This window comes from Nematolebias whitei, chromosome 15 (assembly GCF_014905685.2).
Source record: "Nematolebias whitei isolate Nwh7 chromosome 15, NemWhi1, whole genome shotgun sequence".
Lineage (NCBI taxonomy): Eukaryota > Metazoa > Chordata > Actinopteri > Cyprinodontiformes > Rivulidae > Nematolebias > Nematolebias whitei.
Genome location: NC_056512.1, coordinates 33,165,911 through 33,176,303, shown reverse-complemented (window position 1 = coordinate 33,176,303; position 10,393 = coordinate 33,165,911). Strand labels below are relative to the sequence as shown.

The window sequence follows — 10,393 nt, the reverse complement described above, 5'->3', positions numbered from 1 at the left end:
AATAAACTTTATTCTGGTGATACAGCAGCTTGTGAACAGACCATGGAAAAGAACAAACATACACCGGAAAATATTTAGGATCTAAATAGATATAGAAAAGAAACTAAGAATTAAAACAGTGTGATGGGCTCAGGACAGGAAGGATTTCCTAAACTGGTCTGTATGACTGCAGAGATTATCAGCTCTCCTGAGGTGGTGTACAGTCTCTGCACCAGGAGCATGAACCATCGCACGTCTTGATGCACATATAATTTGTCTTGCACAGTATCTCCAGTCATCCAGTCAGTGTATTCTGCTGGGCTGCTGATAATGCAGGGGAAGGAGAAGTAGGTGTTCATCTGAGGGGTTAAAAGATAAGAGATTTAAACCTCATTGTCTTTCACTTTTCAGAATCATAACTTCAGAGATTCACCACAATTTAGAAATGAATATTTCCCATACCTAGCAGCCACAGCCAAATGTTTCACACTGAAACAGTTTCAGCCTCTGGGAGATGCTCAAGTCATAATCCAGCTCAATGAAGTCACACAGTGAGATATGCACTTTCCCATCTTGCAGTTTGCCTACAGTTAAAGTGCAGAATCAGCAATGAGTTGATGAAATAACTGATGTGAAGAATTCAGTAATATTGGTGCATTTTAACCCAAATTTATACCTGTGATGAGATACAATGTGTCTGCAGTGTCCAGAGTGACGCCACAAGATGCAGAGGAGGAAGAGGTGTAGATTTCATGAACAGTGAAATTAAGGCCTTTGTACACCTGAACCAAAAACAACCCAAAAGATGATATACAAGTTAATAACTCAACAGAATAATAACAATACTGCATGCCAATCCCCCCCATTGCTGAGATATGAATAGTTAATATGTAGTTTTCAAGAGGAGCTTTACTTAATTGATTCGACATGGCAACTCAATTTTTGATAGGAACCTTTCTTATGTAGCCACACACCAAAGTGGAAGTCAGTACTTCAGTTAATTTTCAAATTATCTCACTCAAAACACAGACAGAACGACAGATGGACGGCATTTCCAATTCCCTCTCAGTGGGGCCAAAATGTAATTCATCCAATACCTTAATCACTTGGACGTCATATTCGATGTACTTGGATGAGTTTCCGAAGGTGTCTTTCCCATTTTCAAATGTCCAATTTCCAGTGACGCTTGCGCTGAAAACTACAAATAAAAAAATAAAATAATAAATAAAATATACATTAACACAGACAGCATAGTGTTAGCATGCTAGAGTTGATAGCAGAAACATGTTTCCAAAAATTTAGATTTTAACAGATTGCATGTGCCAGGAAGGTGGAAGCAGCAACAGTTGCATCAGCTGCAACTAAAGAATGTGTTGCCCATTTCTAGAGTCAACATAAGAGGAATGAAGTCAGGACTCTGACAAGCTGATATAAAAATCCCCGTTTTGCCTGTAGGCTCCTCATTCAGTTTACATCTGGATATAAATGGTAACATGCAAACAGCCACTTTTACATTTTGAGAGTAGATGTTCAGCTCAAACTCAAATTATGACCAATCACAACCTCCAGACGTTTTTGTAAATTCCAATTCAGTCATTGCCCTTCAAGATAGCAAGAACTAACTGTAAGGGACTGTTAAGAGTTTTTATTGTTACTGGTAAAGATTTTTTGGCATTTAAACTTTCTGTGTTGTGTAAAACAACATTTGATGCTGAAGCAATGTCCTTTTAATTAAAAAGCTGGATTTTAACTCGATTTGTCTCCTGGAGACAGTTCCGAGTTGCCAAAGATGCAAACCATCACATAATACAACTCATTCATGTTTTCTAAATGGCAATTGGTTCAAGACAGCACGAATGTGTGCAGAACTAAAAGTTTATATTTTCTGCATGTGAAAATACATAAAAAATTACAGTAAACCTGTTAAACAAGGCTGTACCATCTTTTAAAAGGAATATTAGAGCAGTTGTTGTGAGCAACTGCACATTTAATTTCTTTCCTGCAAATGAGGGGTGAAGGGAATCTGGTTTTCATGCCAGCTGTGTTTGCACAACTTTCATTCAACCTTTATTTATACAGGTTGATCTCATTGAGCCTCGGGGACTCATTTACAAGAGAGATTCTAACAAAGAGTGATGACAACAGTAGACAATCATAAAAGGAAGCATACAAATTGAGAACAGGTGAAAGAGAATGGCATAAAAAATGAAACAACGAGAAAAAAAAAACCTAGCTAGGTTGTAAGGCGATGTAGAAAACTAAAACAGGAACATGTCTGCATTGGATTTTGCCAGGAACATAGCAGATGTTTGAAGCAACTTAGAGAGGTCAAGAGCTTCAGATCTTTTTGTAAGATATTCCAGGAAACAGGAGCAGAGTAGGAGAAGGCTGTTTTGCATAGTTCAGTCCTCACTGAGGGAACACTGCAGGTAATAACGTTCTCAGAGTGCACGCTGTAGCTACACTCACACAGTGACATGTAGGAGGAGATGTATGAAGGCAGCAGACAAAGAAGTGATTTAAATATGAAAATATACCAGTGAGAGAGTCTACGTGAAGTTAATGATGTCCAGTTAACCAGTGAATACAGGGTGCAGTGGTGGGTACGGTCGTTACAGACAGTTATAAAGCTTAGCACATCGTGATAGGCAGCATCCAACATCTGCAGGGTGCTTGTAGGAGCGTTCATGTAAATAATATCACCGTAGTCAACGAAGGGAAGGAAAGTCACTGTTACAAGGCATTTCCTAGCATTCAGAGTTAGACAGGATCTATTTCTGAAAAATAAACCCAAATTAAATTTCAGTTTCCTTATTAAGTTTTTTTTATGTGGAAATTAAAAGAGAGATGCAAATTAAACAAGATACACAAGTATTTGTAGGAATTAACAAACTCAATAGGAGCACGATTCGAGGATAAAATTGAGGGAAGAACTGTTGGAACAGACTTCCTGTTTCATAGCAGCATCCCTTTGGTTTTGTCAGTGTTTAGGACAAGTTTGAGATGGAACAAATCAAAAGTAAAAGTGAAAGTTTCTTTATTTGTCATATGGTGGAACGAAATTGTGTACAAAGGGTCCCAGTTACATCCAACAAAAGCATAAAATGTAAAAGAAAAACAGTAATAAGATCTAAGATATGAACTAAGAAAAACATTAAAATAAAAATACGCTAATCACTAATAGTACAAAAACAATACACCGAACAGCAGCACAAATCAGACTGGATGATGTCAACAGCGGATTGCAAAAGCTGGAAAACCTTAGCAACTGTTTTAGCTCGACAGTAAACAACTGTATCATCATAGAAATTTAAAGATGCATCAGGGATGATCTGACGTACATTACTTATGTAGATTGTAAAGAGGGTGGTTCCTAAGACTGAGCCCTGTGGTACACCATTGTTGACCGTTAAATAACTGGAGGAAGTACCATTATGTTGAACACATTATGCTGAACTTGCAATGGGGCTATTATCTTTAAAGTCATGTTTAACCAGACCTTTGTCAAATATGTCAAATAATCCACTTTACTGATTTAACAAATAAAAAAAAAAACCTTTGCAATTACTGAAAAAACTACTAATGCAAAAATTCTACAGTTTACTCAGAGGTTTTGCTCCACTCCAGCGTTGACCTCATATCTTGACTTTCAAATTTTGATGAAACATCTATACATACAAACTATTTTCACTTCTGATCCTAGCAAGAAATTGAAAATATTTAAGCAGATAATTTACATAATGTTTCAAAAATCCAGATATTATGGCTCCAACTAAATCTGAGCATTTTAGGCAATTCCAGAAATTAAGCCAAGGATGTCCTACAAGATCCTTTCTAAACATTCAATACAAGTCCACCCAGAACTTGTTTGAGAAGACATCTTTACATGATGTGTAGGCTTAAAGCATAGAAAGATGGACAGTTGGAGGGATGAAATAATAATACATTTTTTCATTCATTATTTCAATTAAATATAAAAAAAAGTGAAGTTATTGCCATGTGGTAGTCAATAAACAAAACTAAAGCTACCTACATCGCCCCCCTCTAAAATCTTTGGTTTGCAAACTTCTCCATATAAAAGCAAAACCCACGCTTGTCCCATTTTTAAACCACAAGGCATCCCCCAACAATGTTTCGTTGGAGATACCAGTCACATTTCCTCATCAGTAAAGTTGAGCTCAGTTTCCTGAGTAAGAGAATTTCTTGACAAGAGAAATGTTCAGTTAACTTCTGTATTAAAAAACAGATTCAGGCTGTTTAAATGCAAAAAGGTTTAATTAAAAAAGTGACAATTAACTGCTGAGATTTTCATTAGTTATAGAACAACAGAGTTTTGTTAAAAGTTAAAATGTAAAATTATTTTTGTTAGAAATAAGTTATAAGTACATTTGTCGATACTAGTGACATACATATCAAGACAATCTTTACATCCCTTAAAGAAATCATGTGAAAATTACTTGTTTTTTCACCTTTAAAGACGAGCGAAAGTGTTTTTTTTTTTTTGTTGAAAGGAATAGTGAAAAATTTTATTTTTGAGACGCAAACATTATGTAAAGACTGGACATTTTTAAATGTGTATCATTTTTAGGATTAACCATTTTTAGCCTAAATAATTCAGATATAGTAAACTAAGTATTTTGTTGACAGAATATCAGTTTACCTACTCGACAGAAATAGAGGGAAGTAAAATAAATTACGTCCTCCATCTTTTTAATAATAAAAATGAGAATGGGGTATTTTTACCTGAGCATATTGTCAAACGAAAGAAAAATTGGACGTTTTAACTCGTTCCTTATTAAAAAAAAAAAAAGTTAAACTTACCAACATCTGAGTTGCAGAAAGCCTCCTGAAGATTGACAGGGAGACACTTGCAGGCTTCTGCCACATCTGCCACTTGCCAAAGTAACAGGATGGTCAGTGAGACGAAACAGCTTTTCATTATCAGAGTCATCTTTAGATGCTGAAGAGCCCGCTGTCAAAGTGTGTTGCAATCAAACAGAGAGCAGGTTGCACGTCCTTGGATCTGCTCCCCTGTCAAGAGAACAGCAGCTTTTATCTCCATCAGAACACATCAGCCCACACCCTGTGATAGTCAGACTCCGCCCCTTTTGAGGAGAGAGGCACAGACACTGTCAGGTCAGGACCTCCAAAACTTTCACAAACAACAACCAAGTTTGTCATTCTGTCACATGAAGGGAAGGACAACTGGTTTTTGGTTGGAACATCACTGGAGGCTGCAGGCAGGTCAACAGTCTGAGTCACAGGGACCGTTTTCTCTGTTTACAACAGACGCGCCTCCAGATTTGATGATGATAAGAAACTTGCAGGCATCTCATATCCTTGTGGCAAATAGAATGACATTCTACTGCTCCTTACTGCCTAAGCAAACAAAATTCTACTTCATCCACAGTTTAGAAGTGAATCTTTCCCATACCTAGCAGACAGTCTCTCTCAGAGCATTGAATCAGATTCGTCCTTTGGGTATCAGTCAAATCATCCCACAGCACCTGGAAGTCACACATTAAGATTTGCACTGCCTCATCATCTCCCAGCCTGCCTACAGTTATAGTGCAGAAGCAGAAATGAGTTGATGGAATAACTGATGTGAAAAATCTGTGCTGTTTGTGCATTTTACCCGAAATTCCTACCATTGAGAATATACTGTTGTCCTCCAGTGTCCAGAGTGGCTCCACACTCTCCAATGCAAGAAGTGTAGACAGCATCAAAATTCCTCCTAAGGCCTTTGAATACCTGAGTCAAACAAAAACCAAAAACCCATATACAAGTTGCTACACTGAAAAAATATAAAGCAGTTCATTCCATACCTTAGTCACTTCAATGTCATAACTGATGGTCTTCAGTGTGTTTCTGAGGGATCATCAACAATCTGTTGGATGTGAGGTAGAGAGAACGAGAAGCTCTGGAAGGATCTAGATCAGGGGTGCCCAAACTTTTTCCCCTGAGATGACCAAAATGAAAATCTATTAGATGACTGAGCGCCAAATGCAATAATAAAATATATGAAATACAAATACTTCTTTAAGTGAAGTCCTTTTATTATTTATTTTTATATTTATATCACCTTCCTTTCTGTAGAAAGAACAATACAGAACACAAAAACATAAAATAAATCATATATAGGAATTTAAAAGAAATATATAAATTTTGGCATTTCAGTATAATTATATGTAGTATAAAATGTCAAAAAGTGCATGTCCAACAGCAACACAACTGAACAGCAACAATACGATGACACTAGTGAGAAACATGAAGCTGGTCTTTGACTCATCAGTCTCAGTATCAGGCTGCAGCTGACTCACAGAGGTTCTGCAGGTGTGGGTTCTGCAGGTGTGTGCTTCTGAGCCTGGACTTGTTCAGGTTCTGTTCACATGTTAGTCCTGCAGACAATGATAAAATCACCTGTGCATGTTTCCTAATGCTTGGATACTTTTCTGATGAGACATGTAGAAATCTTTGTGGCGTAGTGACAAATTTATTTCTTATCTCAGAATTGCACGGAAACTCATTTAGCTCCATCTGAATGTGATGGGGCACCGAGTCCACACTTATGTTGAAGGGATGGGAAAACAGCTCCATGTCACCTCCACTTTTCCAAAAGTCCTCAAAGCACAGCTCAAACTCCTGGTCCAGGTTCCAGAGAAGTGCTGCGTGTTCAGGCAGTCTCTACTTCACCAGTTTGAACTCTCTCAGACTGGGGAAGTGTGCAAGGTTCTCTGAGAAGACGTTAAAAGACTGCAACAACTTTAAGCAACAACACAAGAGCTGTAACAAATTTTGCAACAAGAATATTGTTTTTTTTGTTCTTGAAAGAGTTTTCCTTTTTGCAGATATACACCCCAAATGAGAACACATTTTAACTGCACAACAGTGTTAAAGTCCACTTATACTTGTGCATTTACTAATATACTCCACATATTAAATTCATTAACTACTTTTACATCATGTGAGATGAATGCTGCCAACCGTCCTCTCCAGCGTTTGATTAAATCATGAGCATTATCACAAGAATGTGCACGATTAAAAAGAGGAAAAAAAACGTGCATGCCTGCCTCAAGTTTAAGTCCATGGACAGTGCTGTCCGTCCACAACAGTAAAAAATGCAGGACTTAATCACATGCAGTAATAGACATTAAAAATTAATGTGTGAACCTGTGACTTGCATATAGTCTGGAACCATTAAAAACAAACCAGCATTACCATATAAACAAATATATTAGATTTCAGGTGGGTGCATGCATGAACACTGAATTCGGCAGAGCCAACGAAATACATTAGCTGCTATGCTAGCAGGGCAATTAGCATGCTAGCACAGAAATGCTAATATAAATTGACAGCTGTACTGAAATGTAATTTTGTGCTTCTGTGCAATGACAAAAGGTTGATTCTGAATAAAACCAGCGCTTAATTTGATCTGGATCCAGCCTGAACAGGATCCAGGAACTCTTGTTTTGACAGTGTGCATTCCCAGCAACTTTCAGGTTTACCAAGAATAAAGTTATGAGCATGACTGCTTTGAATGAATAAGTGGCTCAAAACATTTACATAAATGCCAATTGTAAAAAAAAAAAAATAAAATGTCCCAATATATAATCTATTCTTTTAAATGGAGCATTTCTGCCTCTATCCACACCTTAAGAGCAGTAGGAGTGTGCCTGGAGGCTTCATGTAGAGTCGGTGTTTGTGGGTAGTCATTCTCAAGTGTAATACAACTTGACAGTTCTTTAACAACCTTGCTTTAACTGGCATAACACTGCCTCCTTTTGACCAAGCCCTGTCCTTAACTACATTATCTTGCTTTGAGCACATCAAATTAGTAAATAAAAAATTTATACCAAGCAACATTTACCACCTGGCTACGCTTAAGCTCATCTACAAAGTCCAGTCAAAAATTTAAAAAATTTCACGTCTGAAACCATTGGTTAAAGCTGGAAACCTTGACAAGGTTAGTTTTCAGCTTTTGCGATAGACTGCTACATCACGATCGATATATTGTCCCCCCCTAATACAAGTCAAATGGCAATTGGACTCTATAGATTTTAGAACACTTATAATTCAGAGTCTTCATTGTTTACAATAATCTTTATTGATCTTAGGCAGACAAATTCTGGTGATACAGCAGCTTGTGAACCATCACATGACAGTATCTCCAGTCAGTCCATATGTATTCTGCTGGGCTAGGGAGAAGCAGATGTTCATCTGAGGGGTTAAGAGACAAAATTTAAAAATGCATCGTTTTTCACTCAGAATTATAACTTCAGATATTCACTACAGTTTTAGAAGTGAATATTTCCCCACACCTAGCAGCCACAGCCAAATGTATGACACTGAAACGGTTTCAGCTTCTGGCCAATACTCAAGTCTTCCCACAGCTCAATGAAGTCACAACGCGAGATGAGCACTTTCCCATCTTCCAGTTTGCCTACAGTTTAAGTACAAAATCAGCAATTAGTTGATGGAATAACTTGAACAATTCTGCAATATTGGTGCATTTTACACAAGATTTATACCTGTGATAAAATACAGTTTGTTTCCAGTGTCCAGAGTGGCTCCACATGAATCAGAGGGAGAAGTATAGACAGCATCAATATCACGAGGGCCTTTGTACACCTGGACAAAGAGGGGAAGGAGAGGGAAAGAACAACAAACACAATTTTATGCCAATCTTCCCCATTGCAGAGTAACAAGTGTGTAGTTTAAGACAAGTTTTACTGGACTTTGATGTGGCAACTAAATTTGTCAGGAACCTCTTCTGCTTAGATGTAGCCACATTACTGACTTCCATGCAGTACTTCATTATCAAATTACATGGACAGTCCAGCAGACTGAGGGCATTTCCAGTTCCCCCTCATTGCTTCTCGGTGGGGCCAAAATGCAGTATTCAGTACCTCAGTCACTCTGATGTCATATTCGATGTTCTTGATAGCATTTCCAGAAGTGTCATTCCCAGCTTCAACCATCTGACTTCCAGAGACTACTGCCTTGATAACTACAAAAAAAAAAAAAAAAAAAATTTACAGACAGCATAGTGTTAGCATGCTAGAGTTGAGCAGAAACAACTTCCAAAGATTTAGATTTTAAAGGCTTGCATGAGCCAGGACGATTGAAGCAGCAAGGAGTTTCATCAGTAACATATGTGGCATGTTGAACCCTCATGCAGACAAACATGACTGGTAAAATAGATACATTGGACTTATTGAACTAACAAGAGCTGACGTGCTGCAGGGAAACATGGAGAATGCACACGACAGACTGTGGGAAGCACAAGACACTGACGAGGAAACACCGACGCGGAACTGAAGGGACACCAACGAGACAATATGACAAACACCTGGGGTGAAGGTAGTAGCAACAGGTGAAGGTGGGAGAAAATGCATCTTGCACTACATCATGGCTGGGGCAGTGTGAAATATGCAGCATTTTGTAAACTAGACAGACAGACACACATTTTTAACACAAAAATAGAGGGAAGTAAAATAAAACATCCTCTAGATAAAATGGGGTGTTTTTTAAAACTGAGCATAGTCAAAACATTTTAAACAAACAGGAAACTGTTTCCTTGTAAAAAGAGTTAAACATACCAACATCTGATCTGCAATAAGCCTGCTGAATTTTGACCGGGGTACACTTGCAGGCTTCTGCTCCATCTGCCACTTGCCAAAGAAACAGGATGGTCAGTGAGAGGAAACAACTTTTCATAATCAGAGTCATCTTTGGATGCTGAAGTAGGAATCAGCTGTCAAAATGTGATGCAATCAAATAGAGAGAAACTTGTACTCCCTTGGCTCTGGTCTCTTCTGAAACACATGGCAGCTGTGGCTTTTATCCCCATTAGACCATATCAGGCCACACCCCTTGATAGTCTTCTTCTTCTTCTTTTTCTTAAGGAGTTTATTTGCAGTTGGCAAAAAACTGAAGGTGTGCATTACCACCACCAACTGGTATGGAGTGTGGTTCATCATGGTTTGATTCTGTGTATGTACTATTTGTATAAACTATATCCATCCATCCATTATCGTTACCAACTGCTTCCTCTTTGGGTCGCTGGTGCCCATGTCCAGCAATCACTGTGCGAGAGGAGAGGTACACCCTGGATAGGTCTCCAGTCCATCACAGGACCACATAGAGACAAACAACCATTTACTCTCTCACTCACACCTAGGGACAATTTAGAGTTACCAATCAGACTAACATGCATGTTTGTGGTCTGTGGGAGGAAACCAAAGTACCTGGAGAAAACCTACCCATGCACAGAGAGCACATGCAAACTCCACCCAGAAAGGCCCCAGAACCGGGATTTGAACACGGACAACCTGCTCGCTGAGATGCAGCAGCTCTACCAGTTGCGCCACCGTGCTGCTATAAACTATATACATAATCAAATTCCATTATTCAA

The 10,393-nt window shown here is 38.3% G+C and overlaps 2 protein-coding genes across 2 annotated transcripts; both read right to left on the bottom strand.

The window, feature by feature from the left end:
• Positions 1 to 256: 256 nt before the first annotated feature.
• Positions 257 to 5,005, bottom strand: LOC119421677 (metalloproteinase inhibitor 2). The gene is made up of 5 exons (XM_037689024.1): positions 4,801 to 5,005; positions 1,077 to 1,177; positions 656 to 761; positions 442 to 563; positions 257 to 338 (listed from the first exon to the last, which is right to left on the bottom strand). Exons 1-4 carry the CDS (start codon positions 4,928 to 4,930, stop codon positions 442 to 444), a joined length of 459 nt encoding a protein of 152 aa, XP_037544952.1. The 5' UTR covers positions 4,931 to 5,005; the 3' UTR covers positions 257 to 338.
• Positions 5,006 to 8,064: 3,059 nt separating this feature from the next.
• LOC119421679 (metalloproteinase inhibitor 2) lies at positions 8,065 to 9,790 on the bottom strand. Its single transcript, XM_037689025.1, has 5 exons — positions 9,579 to 9,790; positions 8,886 to 8,986; positions 8,508 to 8,607; positions 8,298 to 8,419; positions 8,065 to 8,196 (listed from the first exon to the last, which is right to left on the bottom strand). Exons 1-4 carry the CDS (start codon positions 9,706 to 9,708, stop codon positions 8,298 to 8,300), a joined length of 453 nt encoding a protein of 150 aa, XP_037544953.1. The 5' UTR covers positions 9,709 to 9,790; the 3' UTR covers positions 8,065 to 8,196.
• Positions 9,791 to 10,393: the final 603 nt, after the last annotated feature.